At 41.5% G+C, this 26,976-nt stretch overlaps 1 protein-coding gene across 1 annotated transcript in view; it reads left to right on the top strand.

Annotated features, from left to right (window-relative positions):
- The window catches only part of LOC133542824 (hatching enzyme 1.2-like), a 37,154-nt gene extending 20,320 nt beyond the window's left edge, over nucleotides 1–16,834 (top strand). The window contains exons 8-10 of the mRNA XM_061887015.1: nucleotides 11,046–11,079; nucleotides 16,282–16,398; nucleotides 16,454–16,834. Of these exons, the coding sequence (XP_061742999.1) occupies nucleotides 11,046–11,079; nucleotides 16,282–16,398; nucleotides 16,454–16,834 (532 nt within the window). The remainder of the gene's footprint in view (nucleotides 1–11,045; nucleotides 11,080–16,281; nucleotides 16,399–16,453) is intronic.
- Nucleotides 16,835–26,976: the final 10,142 nt, after the last annotated feature.

Below are 26,976 nucleotides of genomic sequence, written 5' to 3'. Positions count from 1 at the left end.
CCAACAACCTTGCGGCCACAGCTCCAATCAGCCGCCTCGACAATAGAGGTTCGGAACATGGTCCACTCGGACTCAATGTCCCGCACCTCCCTCGTGACATGTTCAAAGTTCTCCCGGAGGTGTGAATTGAAACTCTCTCTGACAGGAGACTCTACCAGACGTTCCCAGCAGACCCTCACAATGCGTTTGGGCCTGCCAGGTCGGTCCGGCATCCTCCCCCACCATCGCAGCCAACTCACCACCAGGTGGTGATCGGTAGAAAGCTCCGCCCCTCTCTTCACCCGAGTGTCCAAAACATAAGGCCGCAAATCCGATGACACAACTACAAAGTCGATCATGGAACTGCGGCCTAGGGTGTCCTGGTGCCAAGTGCACATATGGACACCCTTATGTTTGAACATGGTGTTTGTTATCGACAAACTGTGACGAGCACAAAAGTCCAATAACAAAACACCACTCGGGTTTAGATCCGGGCGACCATTCTTCCCAATCACGCCTCTCCAGGTTTCACTGTCGTTGCCAACATGAGCGTTGAAGTCTCCCAGTAGGACAAGGGAATCACCCGGAGGAGCACTTTCCAGTACTCCCTCGAGTGTACCCAAAAAGGGTGGGTATTCTGAACTGCTGTTTGGTGCGTAAGCACAAACAACAGTCAGGACCCGTCCCCCCACCCGAAGGCGAAGGGAAGCTACCCTCTCGTCCACTGGGTTGAACTCAAACGTACAGGCTTTGAGCCGGGGGGCAACCAGAATTGCCACCCCAGCCCGTCGCCTCTCACTGCCGGCAACGCCAGAGTGGAAGAGGGTCCAGTCCCTCTCGAGAGAACTGGTTCCAGAGCCCTTGCTGTGCGTCGAGGTGAGTCCGACTATATCCAGCCGGAACTTCTCTACCTCGCGCACTAGCTCAGGCTCCTTCCCCCCCAGTGAGGTGACGTTCCACGTCCCAAGAGCTAGCTTCTGTAGCCGAGGATCGGACCGCCAAGTGCCCTGCCTTCGGCTGCCGCCCAGCTCACAATGCACCCGACCTCTATGGCCCCTCCTATGAGTGGTGAGCCCATTTGAGGGATGACCCACGTTGCCTCTTCGGGCTGTGCCCGGCCGGGCCCCATGGGAACAGGCCCGACCACCAGGCGCTCGCCATCGTGCCCCAACTCCGGGCCTGGCTCCAGAGCGGGGCCCCGGTGACCCACGTCCGGGCGAGGGAAATCTGGGTTCATTTCGTTGTAATTCCATAGAAGTCTTTGAGCTGCTCTTTGTCTGATCACTCACCTAGGACCTGTTTGTCTTGGGAGACCCTACCAGGGGGCATGAAAACCCCCAGACAACATAGCTCCTAGGATCATTGGGACACGCAAACTCCTCTACCACGGTAAGGTAGCAGCTCAGAGAGGAGTACATTAAAATTGACTAACTGAATAAAATAAATACAATTTAAATAGCCCTTTATTTATTTACATGTATTAAAAGCCAAAGGGAGCCAGGCTGGAGGCATGAAAGAGCCGCATGTGGCTACAGAGCCATGGGTTGCAGATCCCTGGTATATACACACAGTATCTTCAAGCTTGCCTCTAGTGAGGGCGGTCGCAATTCTCACCGTTCCCTCCTTCCCTGCGTGCTCTCTGCGTCTTTTCTTTGTCTGAACTTTGTTAAAGCCTCTTTCTTTGCGCTGTTCTCTAATCCAAATATCAATATGAATATGATCAGCTGGACTCTTGACGCAAATGACAGTCTTTTTGACATGAAAAAGAGGTTCGGGGGAGCCTGGCTGCCCTGATGGAACCATCGCTGCGGGGTACGTGAGGGACTCCTGGAATACATGGAGGATGATGTGCCTCTCAACCCTTTCCATCGAGGAGGTCGAAGATATCTACCTATTTGGAGCTGTGGTCACGGGGCACTTGCTGATTGGGCTGGGCATTGCTCTGGTGTATCGACAAATTCGGAAGACGATGGCAGCCACTCAAGGGGCCCAACGGCTGTTCAACGCAATGGAAGGATTGGGTCGGGCTGTGGGAACACAGTCTGGAGCGATTTCTGAGTTGAATCGCAAAATGGATCTCATCTTGGAAAAGTTTGCAGAGAAGGAATACTTAATTGGAATTGAAGAAATCCAGCATGGACAAACAGAGGAGATAAGTCACTATTTTTGTCTTCTCGAAGAAAAATAACTTCTTAATCTACGATTTGGACTCCCTTGAATGACTTTGACACAGGAACAGGCTGTTCTGAAGAAAATCTCCCGAGGACTCCTAAAAGATAAATGCTTTTGACCTTCATTTTCGTCAACAACACCTGCAGTCGAACTTTGTCAGACAAAAACATTCATCATCTCTACCAAGTTAATTGGGCATATATGCACACATGACCCCCACCCTTGAAATCAACGCCTTCACTACTGCTTAATTCCTCTGGGGCTGTGGATGGCTGAACAGCGCTATACAGCGGCAGCAAGTCTCCTCAAACCCACCCCCTCCTTCTGTTGCAAGTTGGTGTGGTATACGTACCATGTCTAAATGTGTACCATGCTATGTGAGGTTTTTTCCTTGGAATCAGTCTGGACCCCTCCTGAGGGTTTAGCCGTAGACTGATGTTTTTTTTACTCCCCCCTTCTCTCCCAATGTCACCCTTTTCTCACCTTTTTAAGGAGCGCCGTAAGTGGCTGATCCGTTGGCGGACTCGTCTTGTCCTCCCCTGTAACGTATGTCTGCTCTTAGCGGGACCTGTACCAAAAAATCAATCTCGTTGTACTTGTGCAATGACAATAAAGATATTTTCTGTTCTATTCTATTCTATTCTATTCTATTTGAAGCCTGTAACGTAAACATAAGGTGACCTGGAATAAATGATCTAAAATCAGCCCAAAAATGTAAGCACGTGTCCCAATTTAGACATTTTTGGACAGTTTAATTACATCCCACCCATAATTTTTGGGCTATCTATAGCAGAATTAAATAAATGGAGTGGACCCACTTGTTAGACATCCATTATCTTTGTTTGTGTGGGCTACACACACAGAAACAGTAAGTTAAGGTAAGATTAGCAACATCAACATATTGCTATCATGAGCCATGTGTTGTGTCACAAATGTTTATTTTGTGGCTATAGCTACTCATTAAGACTAGAGTTAGACTTCCTTTTTATAAACATTTAAATTTGAACTTTACAGTACAGATAAGAACGGAATTTCATTGCATTAGCTACTGGTAGTGCAGGATAAAAGAGCAATAAGGTTCGTATATGAATATATAGATGACTGTTGTCATGAAGGCAGTTCTCCTGCTTTTTTTTACCTCTTGTTTTCCTACTCCCCTCCCCTCTTGTGTCTGTAAGTCTCCTACCCTGTCATCAGTTCCAGGTGTGCTGCCAGTCATCCGAGCCCACCTGTTGCTAATCAGCCACCAGACTTAAACCCTGGATCTCTACTCAGCTGGTGCCAGTTCGTCCAAATTTAGCCCTGAGCTCACTAACTCTGACCTTTGCCCTGAACTTTTTGTAATTCCTGTTTTTTGTATTTCCTCAGGTGGAGGATGCCAGGGTCAAATACCATGAGACATTATATGGACACAGAAACAGAGAATAGAAGACAAACCAGTGATTGCTTTTCTCATACGAGGAGAGTGACCTGGGTAAAGTTTGTCAGTTACAGGCTCCAACTCACCCTGAAACCTTTCTCCCACTCCCCTCGCCTTTTAATTCATTTGGGAGGCCCTGCGATGAGGTGGCGACTTGTCCAGGGTGTACCCCACTTCCGCCATCCTGGTCACTGCCGTTGAGTATTCTTCTTCCTCCAAACACGACGAGTTGAGTTTATACCAAAATGGATACATGGATGATACAGCAGAGGATTGGGAGAATGTCATGTGGTCAGATGAAACCAAAATAGAATGTTTTGGGATAAACTCAACTCGTCGTGTTTGGAGGAAGAAGAATACTGAGTTGCATCCCAAGAACACCAAACCTACTGTGAAGCATGGGGGTGGAAACATCATGCTTTGGGGCTGTTTTTCTGCTAAGGGGACAGGACGATTGATCCGTGTTAAGGAAAGAATGAATGGGGCCATGTATCGTGAGATTTTGAGCCAAAACCTCCTTACATCAGTGAGAGCTTTGAATGGTTGACCAAATACTCATTTTCCACTATAATTTACAAATAAATTATTTACAATTCTTTCAATGTGAATTCCTGGATTTTTTTTTCACATTCTGTCTCTCACAGTTGAAGTGTACCTATGATGAAAATTACAGACCTCTGTCATCATTTTAAGTGGGAGAACTTGCACAATCGGGTGCTGACTAAATACTTTTTCGCCCCACTGTATATTGTGGAGCAGTAAATCTGGTACTTTCCATAACTTCTTGGGCGCAAATGCCAAATTCTGTACTGAACTAAACTTTTGCTTTGTGAAAATGTGTGTGTTGCAATAAATAGTTAATGGGGCAAAGTTGCAAATACAGGATACGTATTTTGCAGTGAGTGGCTAAAAATGTTAAAATGTATGCAACAGTTCCAAAGCAGCTAAGGCTTTTGCTTGAGGTTACAGAGGTTTCTGTCACCGAGGGCTGCCCTACTTTCATTATCAGGTCTGTTTTTATGGAACAGCCTGACACACCAAATATAGCTACAGTACACAGTGGGCTCAGTGACACGGTAGAGAGAACAAAACATCCCCTGCTGCAGATGCCGACGATGACAAATGCTAATCATTCATTGCCACCAGAGCCTTTACATAAGTACAAATTACTGAAACAGACTTGTTGTACTGCTGAAATAATTTTACACATCAACATTTACATGCCAACAAAGCATTCATTTTGTCAAGTACCAGTGAGAACTACAAGAGGTGTTGGCCCAAAGGAAATACAAACACCGTTTTCATATGAGTTGGGAAATTGTGTTAGATGTAAATATAAACGGAATACAATGATTTGCAAATCCTTTTCAACCCATATTCAGTTGAATGCAATACAAAGACAAGATATTTGATGTTCAAATTCTAATTTTTATTATTTTTGCAAATAATAATTAACTCAGAATCTCATGACTGCAACACGTGCCAAAGTAGTTGGGAAAGGGCATGTTCACCACTGTGTTACATGACCTTTTCTTTTAACAACACTCAATAAACGTTTGGGAACTGAGGAAACTAATTGTTGAAGCTTTGAAAGTGGAATTCTTTCCCATTCTTGTTTTATGTAGAGCTTCAGGCGTTCAACAGTCCGGGGTCTCCGCTGTCCTATTTTACGCTTCATAATGTGCCACACATTTTCGATGGGAGACAGGTCTGGATTGCAGGCGGGCCACGAAAGTACCCGCACTTTTTTTTTTACGAAGCGACGCTGTTTTAACACGTGCTGAATGTAGCTTGGCTTTGTCTTGCTGAGATAAGCAGGGGCGTCCATGAAAAAGACCACGTTTAGATGGCTGCACAAGTTGTTCCAAAACCTGTATGTACCTTTCTGCATTATGGTGCCTTCACAGATGTGTAAGTTACCCAAGCCTTGGGCACTAATGCACCCCCATACCATCACAGATGCTGGCTTTTAAACTTTGCGTCGATAACAGTCTGGATGGTTTGCTTCCCCTTTGGTCCGGATGACACGATGTCGAATATTTCCAAAAACAATTTGAAATGTGGACTTGTCAGACCACAGAACACTTTCCCACTTTGCATCAGTCCATGTTGGATGATCTCGGGCCCAGAGAAGCCGGCGGCGTTTCTGGATGTTGTTGATAAATGGCTTTTGTTTTGCATAGTAGAGCTTTAACTTGCACTTAAAGATGTAGCGACCAACTGTATTTAGTGACAGTATTTTTCTGAAGTGTTTCTGAGCCCATGTGGTGATATCCTTTAGAGATTGATGTCGGTTTTTGATACAGTGTCGTCTGACGGATCGAAGATCACAGTCATTCAATGTTGGTTTTTGGCCATGCCGCTTACGTGGAGTGATTTCTCCAGATTCTCTGAACCTTTTGATGATATTTTGGACTGTAGATGTTGAAAACCCTAAATTTCTTGCAATTGCACTTTGAGAAACATTGTTCTTAAACTGTTTGACTATTTGCTCACGCAGTTGTGGACAAAGGGGTGTACCTTTCTTGTGATAGGGAAGCTGTTATTTTACCCAATCATGGCACCCACCTGTTCCTAATTAGCCTGCACACCTGTGGGATGTTCCAAATAAGCGTTTGATGAACATTCCTCAACTTTGTCAGTATTTATTGCCACCTTTCCCAACTTCTTTGTCACGTGTTGCTGGCATCAAAATTTAAAGTTAATGATTATTTGCAAAAAAAAAAAATATCAGTTTGAACATCAAATATGTTGTCTTTGCAGCATATTCAACTGAATATGGGTTGAAAATGATTTGCAAATCATTGTATTCTGTTTATATTTACATCTAAAACAATTTCCCAACTCATATGGAAACAGGGTTTGTAAAATCGCTTGTAAACATGTTTTTTTATATAGGATATGAACGGTTCAGTAAAAGGTGTGTGCTGAATGAAAAAATGGTTTAAGACAAATAAGAAGGTAATTAAAATAGTATTTAGTGGCAAATGCAATAATATGGCTCCCAACCTACAGGGTGGCTAATTATAGGTATGGAAGGTATGAAAGACTTGCCACTAAAGACTGGGAGATGAAGCTAAGGTGATAAGTGCCAAATAGCAGCAAGAACTGACCTAGAAAAAAACATGCATTATGTTTGCTAATTGGATTTGTAAGTTTAGCTTATGTACCTCATGCTGCTGGGCATATTTTCCCCCGCTTTCTGATTAATTAAAATGGGAGGCACAGCTCAGCATGTGTGCAAAGTTTCCATATTTCGTCAATGTGACTTTGCACAAGAGGCTATAATCCTGTTAGCGGAGGATGATGAAGCTGTTGGTGCCTCCATGTCCTCGTTTTTTTAATCAGGTTTCAGTTGTCTCTTTGTGCACCTCAAAGATGGGTGGTGTGTTTGTCTCCTTCAGCAGGGGGCCTGACTTTCACAAGCAAAAAAAATAAAAATAAAATAAATATTCAAATTTTTTTAAATAGTTTTGTAAATAACCACAGTGGTACCTCGGGATATGACTTTAATAGATGAATTGCTTCTGTGACTCTGACACAGTTGGTACCTTGAAAACATGTAAAACAAAACGAATGAAATTAATTCAAGTTTGAGTTTATTTCGAACATGCAAGCATACAACAAGCTACAAACCTTGTTTCACTATGAGTTGGCAAATTGTGTTAGATGTAAATATAAACGAAATACAATGATTTGCAAATCATTTTCAACCCATATTCAGTTGAATATGCTACAAAGACAACATATTTGATATTCAAACTGATAAAAAAAAAATGTTGTGCAAATAATCATTAACTTTAGAATTTGATGCCAGCAGAAACATGTGACAAAGAAGTTGGGAAAGGTGGCTGTAAATACTGATAAATCTGAGAAATGCTCATCAAACACGTATTTGGAACATCCCACAGGTGTGCAGGCTAATTGGGAACATGTGGGTGCCATGATTGGGTATAAAAGCAGCTTCCATGAAATGCTAAGTAATTCACAAACAAGGATGGGGTGAGGGTCACCTCTTTGAAAGCAAATTGTCGAACAGTTTTAGAATAACATTTTTCAACCAGCTATTGCAAGGAATTTAGGGATTTTACCATCTACGGTCCGTAAAATCATCAAAAAGTTCAGAGAATCTGGAGAAATCACTGCTTGTAAGCGATGATATTACAGACCTTTGATCCCTCAGGCGGTACTGCATCAAAAACCGACATCAGTGCATAAAGGATATCACCATATGGGCTCAGGAACACTTCATAAAACCACTTTCAGTAACTACAGTTGGTCTCTACATCTGTAAGTGCAAGTTAAAGCTCTATCATGAATTGATTAACGTGGACCCCGACTTAAACAAGTTGAAAAACTTATTCGGGTGTTACCATTTAGTGGTCAATTGTACGGAATATGTACTGTACTGTGCAAACTACTAATAAAAGTATCAATCAATCAATCAATCAATCATGCAGAGCCAAACCCATTTATCAACAATATCCTGAGACGCCGCCGGCTTGGCTGGGCCCGAGCTCCCCTAATATGTACAGATGCAAAGTGGAAAGGTGTTCTGTGGTCTGACAAGTCCACATTTCAAATTTTATTTGGAAACAGACGACGTTGTGTCCTGTAGAACAAAGAGGAAAATAACCATTCCAGTTATCATAGGCGCAAAGTTCAAAAGCCAGCATCTGTGATGGTATGGGGGTGCATTAGTACCCAAGGCATGGGTAACTTACACATCTGTGAAGACACCATTAATGCTGAAAGGTCCATACAGGTTCTGGAGCAACATATGTTGTCATCCAAGCAACGTTATCATGGACGCCCCTGCTTATTTCAGCAAGACAAGTGTTAAAACAGCATGGTTTTGTAGTAAAAGAGTGTGGGTACTTTCCTGGCCCGCCTGCAGTCCAGACCTGTCTCCCATCGAAAATGTGTGGCGCATTATGAAGCGTAAAATACGACAGCATAGAGACCCCGGACTGTTGAACGTCTGAAACTCTACATAAAACAAAAATGGGAAATAATTCCACTTTCAAAGCTTCAACAATTAGTTTCCTCAGTTCCCAAACGTTTATTGAGTGTTGTTAAAAGAAAAGTTGATGTAACACATTGGTGAACATGCCCTTTCCCAAATACTTTGGCACATGTTGCAGCCATGAAATTCTAAGTTAATTATTATTTGCAAAAAAAAATTAAGTTTATGAGTTTGAACATCAAATATCTTGTCTTGTTGTGCATTCAAATGAATATGGGTTGCAAATTATTTGCAAATCATTATATTTCGTTTATATTTACATCTAACACAATTTCCCAACTCATATGGAAACGGGGTTTGTATATGTATAGTTAATATCCATCCTTCCATTTTCTACCGCTTATTCCCTTTGGGGTCGCTGGTGCCTATCTCAGCTACAATCGGGCAGAAGGCAGGGTACACCCTGGACACGTTGCCAGCTCATCGCAGGGCCAACACAGATAGACAGACAACATTCACACTCACATTCACACGCTAGGGCCAATCTAGTGTCGCCAATCAACCTATCCCCAGGTGCATGTCTTTGGAAGTGGGAGGAAGCCGGAATTACCCGGAGGGAACCCACACATTCATAGGGAGAACATGCAAACTCCACACAGAAAGATCCCAAGCCTGGAACTGAACCCAGGACTACTCAGGACCTGCGTATTGTTAGGCAGACGCACTAACCCCTCTTCCACCTTGAAGCCTATAGTCAATATATATATATATATATATATATATATATATATATATATATATATATATATAAATAATAATAAACAATACTATTTAATAAACTAAAGAAATGGAGTGTGACAAAATCTAAGAGTGTCTACTTTATAACGTAAGACTATGTGTGTGGTCAGCTGAAGTGTGTTTTACCAAGTGTTGAACAAGAGACGAGGAAGTGCAGGGGCGAGAGAAGTTTGTGTCCAAGCGGGAGGTCGAGATCCAAGAGGCAGTCCGGGAAGCCGGGGAACGACGACGAGGAATGACGAGACACACAGCAATGTCAAACACGGGAACGAAGGTCTGCAATAGGATCGAAACGACACGACAATGAAACACGGAGGGGAAATCAGAAAGAGAGGAAGAGACGTTGGAAGCAAAGAGGATGACGTCAGAGGCTTGAAAACAGCAGCAGACATTGTCTGAGGTGTGGAAGCAGCAGACGTCATCAAAGCCGGAGACGAGGAGGGCAGCTGAGGAGGTGGCCGAGGTGCTGAAGCCGGTGCATTCCGATGCGCCCTGGCCGTGACACCTATATGCTAAATCCAAACCTCTATCTAAATGTGAGCACTAAATGCAAATCTAAAACTAAATCCTAAATGTGAGTGCTAAATGTCAAATCTAAACCTAATTGTTTAATTTAAACCTAAATGGTAAATGTAAACCTAAATCTTAAATTCAAATCTAAATGTGAGCGCTAAATCTCTCACCAAGCGTAAAGATGAATACTTACAGAATGTAAATATCTCACCAATCCAACGCCTTTAAGCTGTTAAGCCGCCCCCACTGACAAATAACGGCAATAAAGTTGTATATTTCTTAAAAAAATGTTTTGCTCCAAACGTGTCAGTGTGCGAGGTGTGTTGCATAAAGACAATTCGACAATTAAACACATTATCGCTGCACATTGCATTTGCCAATCAATGGACATGATTCCTACACTGAGGCATGTGGTGCGCATGAATCCCCCTATTTCTATTTGGATGTGTCTTTAATCATTTCACTGTGTCACATATGAACTGTACTAAATGGTAAGTGGGTTATACTTGTATAGAGCTTTTCTACCTTCAGGGTAATCAAAGCGCTTTGACACTATTTCCACATTCACCCAGTCACACACTGATGGCGGGAGCCGCCAGGCCGTGCAAAGGCCCTAACCATGCACGACCCATCAGGAGCAAGGTTGTCTTGCCCAAGGACACAAGCGTGACTAGGATTGGAGAAGCCGGGGATCGAACTAAGAACCCTCAAGTTGCAGGCAGGGCCAGTCTACCAACGCGGTCACTGTCATATAAGTTTGCTGCGAGAGAAATCAGCAAGTAATGACATACTTATTTCCCTTACTATGTAATGCAGGGATTCATTCACCAATGAGGAGTTTGACGATGTCACCTGCCTTGAATATTGAATATTCATACTCAAAAAAGATTAGTATCGAAGATAGTACAAACCCCATTTCCATATGAGTTGGGAAATTGTGTTAGATGTAAATATAAACGGAATACAATGATTAGAACCTTTATTTAACCAGATAAGAAAGCCATTGAGATCAAGATCTCTTTCACAAGGGTGACCTGGCCAAGAGGTCAACAGCACATGTCACAGAGCAGTTTCAAAAAAGTAATACATTAAGGCATACATTTTAAAATACATAAAAGAGAACTGTAAAACAATAAAGATTTACACCTTTTAAAAACACAGGCACTGAGCAAAAGTCTCTTGCTCTCTGTCCCTCAGGACAGAACGGAATGCTCCAAATGGAATTAGTTCAGTGAGTTTCAGTTTCGTCTGCAATGCATTCCATGCCATAGGGGCAGCAATCCCAAAAGCTCTTTTGCCAAATTCAGTTCGTACATGGGGAACAGTTAAAACGTACAAATTGTTAGAACGTAACGCATAAGAGCTGTTTTTTCTTTGTAACAAAGTACACAAGTATAGAGGTATTAAACCTAAAAGAGCTTTATAAATGATGGTCAGCCAATGTGTGTATCTGCGTGCACTCAATGAGGATAAGTCTGACTTCATATACAGTTGACAGTGGTGGGTGAGACTACGACAGCCAGTAACAAATCTTAGTGCTGAGTGAAAAACAGTGTCCAAGGACTGGAGGCATTTAGATGAAGCACTAAAATAAAGCATGTCTCCATAATCAATTACGGGCAAAATAGTCGCTGTCACCAATTTCTTTCTGACTTTAAGAGAGAAGCAGTTTTTATTTCTAATAAGGAAACCAAGCTTTACCCTAAGCTTGGAGACCAAAGTGTTAATATGGGCTTTAAATGAAAGCTCCTGATCAAGAGTAAAACCCAAGTACTTGTAATTTAAGACCTGCTCTATAGGGTTTCCATTTGATGTTACAATATTTGGAATATTTTCCAGTAGCACCCTTGAATGAGAGAAAACCATTACCTTGCTTTTATCTGTATTTAAAACCAATTTAAGATCAAATAAGCGAGCCTGGATGACATCAAAAGCAGCTTGTAAAAACTCAAAAGCCTGAGTGATGGAGGTTGAACAGCAATAAATAATGGTGTCGTCTGCATAAAAATGGTACATTGCATTTGACAGATTATTGCAAAGATTATTTAAGTAGATAGAAAATAAAATGGGCCCCAGCACTGAGCCTTGTGGAACTCCTTTGGTAATGTCCAATAATGAAGAGGTTCTCCCAGCCACCTGTGCACGTTGTGTTCTGCTGGAAAGATAGTCTGTGAACCAAGCAGCTGCATTTTTAGATAATCCAACGTGATGGAGAGCTTCAATGAGCAGACTGTGGTCTACTGTGTCAAATGCTTTTGACAAATCAATAAAAAGGGCGACACAGTATTTTTTGCCGTCCACAGCCTTGATTAAATCATTGAGGACCTTAAGAGCAGCTGTAATAGTGCTCTGCTGTTTTCTAAAACCAGATTGAAATGGGGATAAAATATTGTTTAATTCTAAAAAATAATTTAGCTGGTTACTGATGATTTTCTCAAACAATTTTGCTAAAATGCATAATTTAGAAATTGGTCTGTAATTATTTATATTTGTGGGTTCACCCCCTTTTAGCAGGGGAAGAACAAAGGCTGATTTTCCGATTTTTGGAATGCTTTTACTTGTTAGACTGAGGTTAAAAATATGCGAGAGAGGCTTAGCAATAAAATCAGCAGCCAATTTTAAGAAAAAGGGTTCAATTTGGTCAGGTCCTGCTGCTTTAGTTGTGTCCAGGCTCTTTAGTGCATTGTATACCTCAGATACTGATACAGGTGTGAAGTCAAAAGTGCAGGTGCTGCGTCTAATTACAGCCTGTGGTGTATTTGGGATATTAACATTAGTTAAACCAACATTTGACGATTGAGGATTCAACGACTCAAACAAAAATCCAGCAGAAATAAAATACTCATTAAAACAATTTGATATAGTTGTCTTACCAGACAAAGTACCAGATTGAGTAATCAAAGGACATGGAAAGTCATTTGTTTTCACATGATTTAAAGAAGCTTTTATGGTTTGCCAAAACTTTTTGGAGTCATTTATATGTTTTTTGCATTCATGCAGGTAAAAATCAGACTTGGCTCTCTTAACAAGCGAAGTACATTTATTTCTAAGCTGGCGAAAGCTAAACCAGTCAACCTCTGTCTTTGATTTTCGAGCCCTGGCCCAAGCAACATCTCTCTCTTTGAGAAGGTTTCCAATTGCAGCGGTAAACCAGGGATTATTTCGACCTTTAACTCTAAATTTTCGAAAGGGAGCATGTTTATTGACTATACGTTGAAATTCGTTACAAAAGTATTTTAACGCTATCTCAATATCATCAATTAAAGCAACTCTGTTCCACTCAAAGGCAGCTAAGTCGTATATAAAAGCTGGGAGGCAAACATTTTTAATATCTCTTTTGCATGTAATAATGGGTTTTGATTTTGGTAGCTTGCAGTTTCTTACAGCTGCAATTGTACAATGATCACTCAAGTCATTGACAAACACGCCAGTACCAGTGTACTTATGGGGAGCGTTGGTTAGAATTAGATCAACAGAGGTGTTTTGAGTATTGGGTCAAGTTGGGGAAGTGATTATTGATTAATGATTTGCAAATCCTTTTCAACCAATATTCAATTGAATGCACTACAAAGACAAGATATTTGATGTTCAAACTGATTAACTTTATTTTTATTTTTTTCAAATAATAATTAACTTAGAATTTCATGGCTGCAACATGTGTCAAAGTAGTTGGGAAAGGGCATGTTCACCACTGTGTTACATCACCTTTTCTTTTAACAACACTCAATAAACGTTTGGGAACTGAGGAAACTCCACTGTCGTATTCATAATGCGCACACACACACTTCGATGGGAGACAGGTCTGGACTGCAGGCGGGCCAGGAACGTACCCTCACTCTTTTTTGACGAAGCCACGCTGTTGTAATACGTGCTGAATTGGGCTTGGCATTGTCGTGCTGAAATAAGCAGGGGTGTCCATGAAAAAGACGGCGCTTAGATGGCAGCATATGTTGTTCCAAATCCTGTATGTACCTTTCAGCATTAATGGTGCCTTCACAGAGGTGTAAGTTACCCATGCCTTGGGCACTAATGCACCCCCATACCATCACAGATGCTGGCTTTTGAACTTTGCGTCGATAACAGTCTGGATGGTTCGCTTCCCCTTTGGTCCGGATGACACAATGTTGAATATTTCCAGAAACGAATGTGAAATGTGGACTCGTCAGACCACAGAACACTTTGATGATCTCGGGCCCAGAGAAGCCGGCAGCGTTTCTGGATATTGTTGATAAATGGTTTTCGCTTTGCATGGTAGAGCTTTAACTTGCATTTACAGATGTAGCGAACAACTGTATTTAGTGACAGTGTTTTTTTTTAAGTGTTCCTGAACCCACGTGGTGATATCCTTTAGAGATTGATGTCAGTTTTGGATACAGTGAGGGATTGAAGGTCACGGTCATTCAACGTTGGTTTCCGGTCATGCCGCATACGTGGAGTGATTTCTCCAGATTCTCTGAACCTTTTGATGATATTATGGATATTCAAGTTAATGATTATTTGCAAAAAAAAAAAAATTTATCAGTTTGAACATTAAATATGTTGTCTTTGTAGCATATTCAACTGAATATGGGTTGAAAATGATTTGCAAATCATTGTATTCCGTTTGTATTTACATCAAACACAATTTCCCAACTCATATGGAAACGGGGTTTGGTAATATCTTTGTCGAGGTTATTGGAATCTATCGCCGAACAGGAGCCAATGTCATCCAACACTTTTTTTTGTTTTTTTTTGTAAGTATTATACTCCAGTATCCGCCACTCCAAACCCATCATCCGTAGAGAAAAAACACAAGACAGGCTGACAAGAGAATCCTTGGGGAAATATGAGGAAACCAACTGAGAGGAAAAATGTGATGGATGAAAATATAGGAGGGGAGAAAGATGTGATGAGACAAGAGGCAAAAGACAACCAGACAAACAGAGGGAAAGAGGGATGGTGTGAAGTAGAGGGATGGAGATGACGGTCAAGGACAAACGGAGGTGTGTGGTGAGGAAAATAAATTGGTGGTTGTGATGGAGGTGAATTTAATCGACTCTGCAATGGCGGTCCTGGAGCAGAGACATAGGTTAAGACCATCATGTCATCATAAAGAGATGACATGACACATTTGTATATTTGATTCGGTCGCAGGGGGTACACATTTGGCAACATGGGCAGATTTTTTTTAGTAATCTAATTGTAACGGAATCCATGCTTGACCCCTGATATGCAACGACTGCAGCCAGGAGGTCGGTAAAATATTATTCAATTACTAAACGTAAATATCGTAATGTCTTGTTCACGAGTGAGGGAAAGATGGAGAAGGAAATCAGACGGAAAATCGTAGCAGCTGGGCAGTATTGCAGTCTCTCTGCCGCACTGTTGTGACGAAATGAGAGCTGGGCCAGAAGGCAAAGCTCTCGGTCTACATTCCTACTCTCAACTATGGTTATCTAATGTGGGTCATGACCGAAAGAGTAAGATTGCGGATACAAGCGACCGAAATGAGTTTTCTCAGAAGGGTGGCTGGCATCTCCCTTAGAGATAGGTTGAGAAGTTCAGTCACCCAAGAGAGACTCGGAGTAGAGTCGCTGCTCCTTCGCTTGGAAAGGAGCCAGCTTAGGTGGTTCAGGCATCTCGTGCGGATGCCTCACGAGCGTCTCTCTAGGGAGGTCCTCGTTGCACGTCCCACTGGGAGGAGACCCCGCGGCAGGCCAAGGACCAGATGGGGGATTACATCTCCTCTCTGGCCTGGGAACGCTTCGGGATCCTCCAGGAGGAAGCTGCTAATTGGAGAGGGAAGTCTGGGGGTCTCTGCTGGAGCTGTTGTCCCGCCACCCGATTCCAGATAAGCGGTTGAAGATGGATGGATGGATAAATGTAAATGTGTTCAGCTAGGAAGTGCACAGGATCAACGATAAGTGCAGCTAGGAAGTGCACAAAAAACAAAGTAATCACTCATGTGGGAACAAAGAACAACTGCGTACAAAGAACAATGAACAAGGACTGACAAAGAGGCTGGCAACCAGGAACAGGTGTGTCCCGGTTGCCATTCAATGACAGGCGTGGGAGCCAGCACTCAGTGCCAAAACTGGAACACTGGACAGGAACGTACACAGCACACATACGGGAAAAAAAAAACACAAGTCCAAAACAGTATGACAGGATGGTCCACTAAACAAAACAGATTTCAGTCGTATAAGGGGGAAAAAAGACAAAATACAAGTCCGTAATCAAGGGATTGTGGCAGGAGGACTTAGTGCGCCCACAGCCCTTAGCCGGAACAACAGCCATTTGTCCCCGAAGCCAGCGGGAAAGAGTCAAGTGTCGATAGTAAGAATAACATCGCCACAACTGGTAAGACAGATGCGGACAAGTTTCTGATGGTAGAGCCAGCAGCCGGGGGAGTCCACAGACAAGTCCTATAGGCATTGCTGCTGCTGGTGTGCAGGACGCCCCCAAGTTAGACTTATGCGGGGTGCGCACCTCTGCTACTACTGAGAAAGGTGAACACACCTCTGCCACTGACAAGGAAGATGAGTACGGGCACGCCGAAGCTAGTGTGGAGGTAAGCGAGTGTGCCTGTGCCGCAGTGGAGGTTGAGCGCGGGAAGCACGATTTAGGGAGATGGGGCGATGATACCACGGAGGCAGGGGGTCCTGGCCGCAGAGTCGTTGGATGACCTTGCTGGAACAGGAACGAGCAACGGCATCTTGGATATTGTCATCGGAGCGGGGCGTAGCTCCAGTCGCGGCATCTCGGACGATGACACCACAGCAGGTGGGCACCCTGACAGCACCGTGAACGACATCACAGGTGCAGGACATAGCGCCGGTAGCGGCACTAACGATGACGTCACCACAGCAGGCGGGCATGCCGATGGCACCGTAAACAACCTCATTGGAACAGGAACAAGAGTTGGGAGCGGTGTCGTGGATGAGGTCACCACCACAGGAAGTAGCTGTGCGCCCTCCATAGCACAGCAACTCATTGCCCCGCCCTAATGGGGCGAATGGCAGACATCCCCAGAGTGGCCCATAGACAAAAGGAATGGATGGGAGAGAGCTTGAGGAGGAACAGAGCAGTCCAGTCTTGTGGCCCATGGTGGTGTTCTGCTCAACAGCATGGGTCATCACCAGGCTGACGGAATGAAGTCATTCATTGGCTTTATTATTCTGTAACGAGTGGCGGGAAGCTGTGCTTAGAGCGTTACCCCAGAGATGCAAAGACATCAGCGGGAGGCAAGTAAAATAATATTTAACAACTAAACATAAATACGTGCAGCTAGGGGAGTGCACAGGAACAGCGATAAGTGCAGCTAGGAAGTGCCCAATAAACAATCATTACATGGGAACAGAGAACAGCCAGGTTTAAAGAACAATGATCGAGCACTGACAGACAGACAGGGCAGACAAATGACGGATTTGATGAGTTTGATGTGAGTGAGTGACAGGCACAGCGTGTTTCACCAGATCTAGACGCTATTTTCGATGCCATTGTGAAAAGTTTTTGGGTAGATTCTTGTCCATCCATCCATCCATCCATCCATCCATTTTCTACCGCTTATTCCCTTTGGGGTCGCGGGGGTCGCTGGTGCCTATCTCGGCTACACTCGGGCAGAAGGCGGGGTACACCCTGGAAAAGTCGCCACCTCATTGAAGGGCCAACACAGATAGACAGACAACATTCACACTCACATTCACACACTTGGGGCCAATTTAGTGTTGCAAATCAACCTATCCCCAGGTGCATGTTTTTGGAAGTGGGAAGAAGCCGTAGTATCTGGAGGAAATTAATCCAAACAGACGACAATAACAAGTCCCAATACACAGTAAGCACACAGAGGAGCCGGTTCCTTACACAAAATGCTGGTTAGAAAACGACATAATTTGCGTAGTTTACCCAATTTGGGTAGTTTTCTACCCAGCTGCTGGGTAACTGTTGGATCCACTATGGACTGGACTTTAACAATATCATGTTAGACCCGCTCGACATCCATTGCTTTCGGTCTCCCCTGGAAGGCGGGGTGTGGGGAGGGATTTCCCACTTATGCGGTCCTCTCCAAGGTTTCTCATAGTCATTATTATCGACGTCCCACTGGGGTGAGTTTTTCCTTGCCCTTATGTGGGCTCTGTATTGCGGATGTCGTTGTGGCTTGTGCAGCCCTTTGAGACACCTGTGATTTAGGGCTGTATAAATAAATATTTTTCGATTGATATTGGACCAAACCAACGCAGGGTATTTAACCCAACAAGATAGGTTTTTTTTATCCAACCCAGAAAGATCTCTTATATGTTCAACCCAAATGCTGGGTATTTTTTAACTACAGTGCTGAGTTCATTTTACCAAATAAAGTGTTTATTTTAATGTTTTTTGTAGTCCAAATGTCATGAAAATGTGTGACACCGACTGCAAAAAAAAGGTGCACTTGCAATTGTTAAAATATCCACCATCTCTCTTTGTAGACTCGCTAAACCGCGTACATTGAGTCGTTAAATATTGTTTTTTGAACAAACATAAGTGTGACTGTCTCATGCCGTGCGGCACACCTGATCTTTATTGTGGCGTCTTTCCCGGCACGCTCCGCCTCTCTGCTCGGCCGCATTCTCCGCCTCCTCTTCTTCTTCTTCTTCTTCTTCTTTGTCCTCTTTTACCTTTTCTCTGTCTTCTTCTTCTTCTTCTTCTTCTTTGTCCTCTTTGACTTTTTTTAGTCTTCTTCTTCCTCTTTGACCTTTTCTTTGTCTTCTTCTTCTTTGTCCTCTTTGACTTTTTTTGTCTTCTTCTTCTTCTTCTTCTTCTTTGTCCCCTTTGACCTTTTCTTTGTCTTCTTCTTTGTCCTCTGACTTCTTCTTCGTCCTATTTGACTTCTTCTTCCTCTTCTTATTCCTCTTCCTCCTCTTCTCCCCCTTCTTCTTCCTCCTCTTCTTTGGGGGGGACACTCGCCGCCTCCCCCCACCTGGTCCGCCAGTACCTGCAGGAGCCGCAATTGTTGGCGGGACTCCTTGCACCGCTGCCGTCTGCCTGCTGCCAGCTCGGTAAACGCGCCGACGAGAGCCCAGAGGAATCGTCCTACCTCGCCTCCGATAGTACTTCCGGGTTGGGCGCCAAATATGACAGTCTCATGCCGTGCGGGTTCCCAGGACCATCAAGGAAGGACATTTCTGAGCAGGTTTGACTTGCTTTATTTTTCAATTAAGCTTGTCTGCGGTCGGGTCGCTCTTCCGCGCCGTCTCCTGTCTCCCCCTGCTGCCCGCTCTCCGTCTCTCGCACTCCGGTCCGCTCTTCAGTCGGCCGCGTCTCCGTCTCTCGTGTCTTGCTCTCTGTCTCTTTCGCTCTTCATCCACTGCTCCCGGCTCTCCACCGCCTTCTCCCCTTGTATACATTGAGAGGAGACGGCATGGTGCAGTGGAAGAGTGGCCGTGCGCAACCCGAGGGTCCATGGTTCAATCCCCACCTAGTACCAACCTCGTCACGCCCGTTGTGTCCTGAGCAAGACACTTCACCCTTGCTCCTGATGGGTGCTAGTTAGCGCCTTGCATGGCAGCTCCCTCCATCAGTGTGTGAATGTGTGTGTGAATGGGTAAATGTGGAAGTAGTGTCAAAGCGCTTTGAGTACCTTGAAGGTAGAAAAGCGCTATACAAGTACAACCCATTTATCATTGATTGTGTCCGGGTGCGCAATCCACAAACCTGATCTCTATTGTGGCGTCGCTCCCGGCACGCCCCGCCTCTCTGCTTGGCTGGATTATCCGCCTCCAGCCTGCGCATCTCCACATTAAGGTAATGTTAAGAGTGATTTTGACTGCTTTTATTAAAAAGTCACAGTTTACTGTGAAGTCCAAGTGGCATACTCTGTATCGATAGCGATGGTAAATATTTATTTGCATTGTCATTATGATTGTGTGAGGGACTCACCCAAGGACCTAGCTTTCCCTGACTCATGTAGTCTTTTTAAAACTAAGTTTTTGATAGCAATTTAATGTTTCAAACAGTTAAGTTACCGGTATATAAAGTACAGGCCAAAAGTTTGGACACACCAGCATTTTCTTTTATTTTTCTGACTATTTGCATTGTATATTGTCACTGAAGGCATCAAAACTATGAATGAACACATGTGCACTGCGAAAACTGAAATCTAAGTAAGACTAAATATCTCAAATATAGGTGATATTTGCTTATTTTCTGTCTGATAAGATAATTATTCTTACCAAGCAGATTTTAAGTTAGTGTTTTACTTGTTTTAAGGGTTTTGACTAAAACATGCTTGAAACTAGAATATCAACTGATGCAAAGCTGTGTCATTAACACTCACAAGTATAAAACTACTTTATTAAAGTATAAATTTCTTACTTCAAGCATAAAAAAAATGGAAAATCATGATGCCGAGTGCATATCATTATGTCAACATAATGGCACTAGCATTTACTTAATTTAAGGGTATTTTTCAACATATTGAGCAAAAAAGTCTCTTTTTTTTTCTACCCAAAATAAATATACTTGTTATTAGTGAGAATATACTTATTTTAATGTATTTTTGAGTTCATTGAGGTTAGCTAATCTTACTTGTTTATGAAAGTCTTGACAAGCCGAATTTTCTCGTTCTATTGGCAGATAATTTTGCTTAGTTCAAATAAAATACCCCTCATTTTTGTATATTTTTTATTGTTTTTTTAACACTGACTTTTTGCAGTATGGAGTTATGTACTTAAAAAAAAAGGTGAAATAACTAAACATGTTTTATATTCTATCCATGCATCCATTTTCTACCGCTTGTCCCTTTTTGGGGTGGCGGGGGGGTCGCCTATCTCAGCTGAATTTGGCCAGTAGGCGGGGTACATCTAGTTTCTTCAAAATAGCCACCCTTTGCTCTGATTACTGCTTTGCACACTCTTGGCATTCTCTCGATGAGCTTCAAGCACACCAGTGAAGTAAAAACCACTTGAAACTCATCGAGATAAAAGCGTGTGCGAAACAGTAATCAGAGCAAAAGGGTGGCTATTTGGAAGAAACTAGAATATAAAACATGTTTCAGTTATTTTACCTTTTTTTGTTGAGTACATAACTCCACATGTGCTCATTCATAGTTTTGATGCCTTCAGTGACAATCTACAATGTAAATAGTCATGAAAATAAAGAAAACACATTGAATGAGAAAGTGTCCAAATTTTTAGCCTGTACTGTTTGTGTAGCAGTGAAATAACAATAAATGAATTAATCAAAAACACAAAGTGGAGATGCAACTCACACACCTGTGTTCAATCATGAAGAGACTATTTAAGCCTGTCATTTTCTATTGGTCGTCCTGGCGTCATCACTCCTGCTCACTTCATGTCATCGATACTCCTGACATCTACTAACATTTTCATGCTTGATTCACGCTGCTCTTGTCTTGCCACGTAAGTTTTCTTTGTTATTCAAGCCACAGTTTAGTGCGCTGTTTAGTTAATGTTTTCATGTCCTAAGTTATTTTTGCCTCGGTCTTGTGCACACCTTTTGTTTGGTACTCTTATAGTAATAATATTAAATCATGTATTCACCTTCACGCCATGTCCGTTCCAGTCATTTTGCATCTTGGGAAAACTACCCATGCAGGAAACTGCACCAAAGTAGGACAGCATGAGGCTGACCACTTGACACCGTCTCAGAAGGTATAGGGAAGTGGTTCTCAACCTTTTTTTAGTGATGTACCCCCTGTGAACATTTTTTTGATTCAAGTACCCCCTAATCAGAGTAAAGCATTTTTGGTTGAAAAAAAGAGATAAAGAAGTAAGCACTATGTCATCAGTTTCTGACAGAGGTGTGGACTCGAGTCACATGACTTGGACTCGAGTCGGACTCGAGTCATACATTTGATGACTTTAGACTCGACTTGACCACATTTAAAAAGACTTGCAACTCGACTTAGACTTTAACATCAATGACTTGTGACTTGACTTGGACTTGAGCCTTTTGACTTGACATGACTTGCTACTTTCCCCGAAACCCAAAGATTAAAGAGTTATTCAGGAGCGCTCCGTATCTTTCATTTTGTACTTGTGTCTGTCTGCGTGTTGTTCCCGTCAGCTTGTATGCTCTCAGTGCAACAGCCAATCAAATTAGTACTGTTGTTTTGGTCCCACAGCACTCATCCAATCAAATTGCAGGAAAACCAAGGAAGAATAATTCTCAAACAACGCGCCATTGAGAAAAAAAATATGCCAAAGTTGGTTTCGTTCGGGTATAAAAACTACGACTTGGTCAACAAAAAACTAATTGCCGTAAGCAAAACATGCAGTTCGAATATGTAGACGCAACAACTTCCAATTTCGTTCGACATTTGAAGATGCACAAAGAAGGGTAAGTTTTGATTGTAAGCTAAAGTTTATTGGCTGAGTAACGTGACTTTTATTTGCTGTGTAGTTAAACTCACTGCTAACGTTATAACCTTAGTCATCTTATAAGTAGACGCGGTATAGAGCACTTCTGCTACTGGCGCTGAGGAGAAGAGACGCGCAGCCGCCATCTTGGAGTGGTGATCGGCTCCACTCAGTGCAATTAATTTGGCAGGAGAAATGAACAGTCGGCGCATTTAATTAATCTTACCTCACTAAAAACCACTGATTTTCGTCATATGTGTAACTATGATAAAAGGACACATGTTTGGGTGTGTTTTATCATTCATAGTTTGCTTAACAGTAACAGAATATTTGTATATGCTATAAGTGACCAGACGTCCCAGATCAATACTGGGAATATAATCCCAGAGAAGGGGAAAAAAACATATGCATGTATATATGTATATACATGCATATATTTTGCATAAACAATGTATGAATACATTAGATATATATGTATGTTACGGACCTATAGACTATCTCTGATGCTGCAGCAGCAGGGAGTTTATTCTGTCTTGGCACTTTGTATTGATATTCTATTACATTCTTGATCATAAATGATCATGTTTTCAGTGATTGTTTTATATGTATATTTTTATGTATGTCGCTTCGGATAAATGCGTCTGCCAAATACTTAAACATAAACATATATTAACACGCCGAGTCATACCAAACACTATAAAAATGGGACTCATTACCTCCCTGCTTGGCACTCAGCATCAAGGGTTGGAATTGGGGGTTAAATCGCCCAAAATGTTTCCCGGGCGCCCACTGCTCCCCTCACCTCCCAGGGGGTGAACAAGGGGATGGGTCAAATGCGGAAGACAGATTTCACCATACCTAGTGTGTGTGTGACAATCATTGGTACTTTAACTTTAACCTGTAAGTTTTTATATCAGCTAAAACCACCAATCTGTTTGACTGGATTCAGAATAAAACTAAATTCTGTTGTACCCAACAAAGTTAGTATTTGAATATTGTTACTTGAAGACTTATTCCTGGTTACATACATACTGTTAAGAAAGTATTGTCTTATATTTTGCCTAAAATGAGAATGCATCATAATCATTGGCAACTGGTGAATTTTGTTTTAGGTGGGGCTGAAAGTTTGTAAAGCAAATACCTGTAGGGGGGTCATCCTCCCCCAGAAGATTTCTTTGTGATTTTCACATACAAATATTGAAGATCTTTGCTCCTTCACAACTCTGTGGTAATATTCTTTTCACAAAATACAACCATCCATCCATCCATTTTCTACTGCTTATTCCCTTTGGGTTGCGGGGGGCACTGGTGCCTATCTCAGCTACAATCAGGCGGAAGGCAATAGTACGTTAATGTTAAATCTTACTTGTGAAAAGTAATCCCCCAATTCCTATTTTCAACATTCCGTTCATTTTAACAGGAAAACGCTGAACACCGCCCGGCATCTTTGTTTTCTACCTGTCAGCTGTCAGTTTAGGCTGCTTGCCGGCTCCTCATCACCACTTCAAGATGGAGGCCAAATTGCTCACGTCACAACAGCCAATGCGGCGTCTACTTATAAGATGTCTCTGGTTATAACGTCATTGCAAACACGACAATCTGTTGCATCCACTGCAGTTTGCTACCGTATTCATAGTTTTTGTAAAGTGATTTTTTTCAAGCAGGGTTTCATGAGGTACCTACACATAGCGTTACGTTAGTCAGTGTATCACAAACGGTAATGTAAGGTTATACGGTGGTCAGCAGCACCGCGTATTTTAGCAACGTACAAAAAGACAAACATAGTCAAATAAAGGTCAGTTAAAATGTACACTATATTAAGAATATGTGTACAGATTGCTTTTGCATAGGGCCCTGAAATCTAAACAGTACATTGTTCATTGTTATTTTCATGTATTTGTTATGTTTTTCATGTGTACGCAGACATAAACACACAAACAGAATGAGATGAGATCAATGACATTGATTTCCAGAATAGAAATTGCTGTGGAACAAGCTACAATGCAATATGACATGGAAATACAATGTTAACACTTTTGTACAAATAAGTACAGTTGAACTTGTTTTTCCAAATGTGTTTATTCTGTAAAGCAATGAGTTAAATGTTTAAAATGACTGGTTAATAGTGTTATTATGAATTGCAAGGTCAGCACTATTTTTTTTCCTGCAATTTCAAATGCACTTGGTTTTAATAAATAAATACAGCATTTTAAAAACATACACAATCTGTGTAAATGTATTAGTCTGTGATTAAAATGACTTGAAAGGACTCGAAACTCAAAATGCAGGACTTGGGACTTGACTTGAGACTTTCCAGTCTTGACTTTGGACTTGACTCGGGACTTGCCTGTCTTGACTCGAGACTTGACTCGAGACTTGACTCGAGACTTGAGGGCAAAGACTTGAGACTTACTTGTGACTTGCAAAACAATGACTTGGTCCCACCTCTGGTTTCTGATTTATTAAATTGTATAACTTTTGTAGTGGTCTTTCTTGAACTATTTGGAAAAAAAGATATAAAAATAACTAAAAACTTGTTGAAGGATAAACAAGTGATTCAATTATAAAAAAATATTTTTACACATAGAAGTAATCATCAACTTAAAGTGCCCTCTTTGGGGATTGTAATAGAGATCCATCTGGATTCATCAACTTAATTCTAAACATTTCTTCACAAAAAAAGAAATTTTTAACATCAATATTTATGTAACATGTCCACAAAAAAGCTAGCTGTCAACACTGAATATTGCACTGTTGCATTTTTTTACACAGTTGATGAACTTACATTCATATTTTGTTGAAGTATTATTCAATAAATATATTCATAAAGGATTTTTGAATTGTTGCTATTTTTAGAATATTAAAAAAAAATCTCACGTACCCCTTGGCATACCTTCAAGTACCCCCAGGGGTAGGGTACCCCCATTTGAGAACCACTGGTCTAGTGCACCAGCGACATGAGTACGACAGATTAAAGTACATTTTAGGTATTAAAATCCTCCAATGAAATAAAATTGCTGTACATTATTATTACATTACTTCATGAAACTTATGCAGATGTTTGTAGTACATCTTATTTTATTGTGTGGAGGGGAAAGACATTTACATATTGTTTTTCACAAAATTGATAAAACATACACAACTCGGGGCCCTGGCTCAAATTAGCACATATTAGTACGCGCAAACGTTTCGTAGATCAGGCCCTTAATTTTTTATTTTAAACAGTCTTTTTCAAAACAAGAATTGGGTGCACATTTGAATGACTTCAAATCAGAATCAGAATCAAAATCAGGTTTTTCGGGGGCCAAGTACGTTAAACACACAATGTTCTTTTGTTGTTGTTTTTTTTTAATTATTAGAACTAATATACATACACTTGAAAATATACATTACATTCTGTCCCTTGCAAGTTTCACCTTGACTAAATGTTTTTTGTAGCTATGATTGTCCAAAAAGGACAGGAGCGAGGCATTGTGGTCAGTGGGCTGTCATGAGGTCGAATTCCTGGGAGTCCATTGGGGGTCTAGGAAGACGAGACACACTGCTCGACGACAAGGAAGGGCGACGGGAAACTGGAGGACGACACAACACAAGAGACAGTGAACACGACGGGGAGGGAACACAAGGAGAGATAATGCTCATGCGAGAAGGCTGGAGACGTGTTGGATTACTATACGGCAGGGGTCACCAACGTGGTGCCCGCGAGCATCAGGTAGCCCGTAAGGACCAGATGAGTCGCCTGCTGGCCTGTTCTAAAAATAGCTCAAATAGCAGCACTTACCAGTGAGCTGCCTCTATTTTTATTTTTCATTTTTTATTTACTAGCAAGCTGGTCTCGCTTTGCTTGACATTTTTGATTCTGAGAGAGACAAAACTCAAATACAATTTGAAAATCCAAGAAAATATTTTAAAGACTTGGTCTTCACTTGTTTAAATAAATTCATTTTTTTTTTTTTTACTTTGCTTCTTATAACTTTCAGAAAGACAATTTTAGAGAAAAAAATACAACCTTAAAAATGATTTTAGGATTTTTAAACACATATACCTTTTTACCTTTTAAATTACTTCCTCTTCTTTCCTGACAATTCAAATCAATGTTCAATTTTTTTTATTTATTATTATTGTAAAGAATAATAAATACATCTTAATTTAATTCTTCATTTTAGCTTCTGTTTTTTTGACATATAATATTTGAAATATTTCTTCAAACTTACTATGATTAAAATTCAAAACAATCATTCTGGTAAATCTACAACATCTGTAGAATCAAATATAAAATCTTATTTCAAAGTCTTTTGAATTTCTTTTAGATTTTTTGTTCTGGAAAATCTAGAAGAAATAATGATTTGTCTTGTTAGAAATAAAGCTTGGTCCAATTTGTTATATATTCTAAAAAAGTGCAGATTGGATTTTTACCTATTTAAAGCATGTCATCAAAATTCTAAAATTAATCTTAATCAGGAAAAAATGACTAATTGTTTAAACAGATTCGAATTAGCTAGTTCTTCTCTTCCTTTTTTTCAGTTGAATTTTGAATTTTAAAGAGTCGAAATTGAAGATAAACTATGTTCCAAGAATAATTTTCATGTTTTCTCCTCTTTTAAACCGTTCAATTAAGTGTTTTTTTCATCATTTATTCTCTACAAAAAACCTTCCGTAAAAGGAAAAAAAATGTACGACGGACCCCGACTTGAACATGTTGAAAAACCTATTCAGGTGTTACCATTTAGTGGTCAATTGTACGGAATATGTACAATTGTACTGCAATCTACTCATAAAAGTATCAATCA

The sequence above is a fragment of the Nerophis ophidion genome, linkage group LG25 (genome assembly GCF_033978795.1).
Source record: "Nerophis ophidion isolate RoL-2023_Sa linkage group LG25, RoL_Noph_v1.0, whole genome shotgun sequence".
NCBI lineage: Eukaryota > Metazoa > Chordata > Actinopteri > Syngnathiformes > Syngnathidae > Nerophis > Nerophis ophidion.
This window is presented reverse-complemented; position numbering and strand designations above follow the sequence as displayed.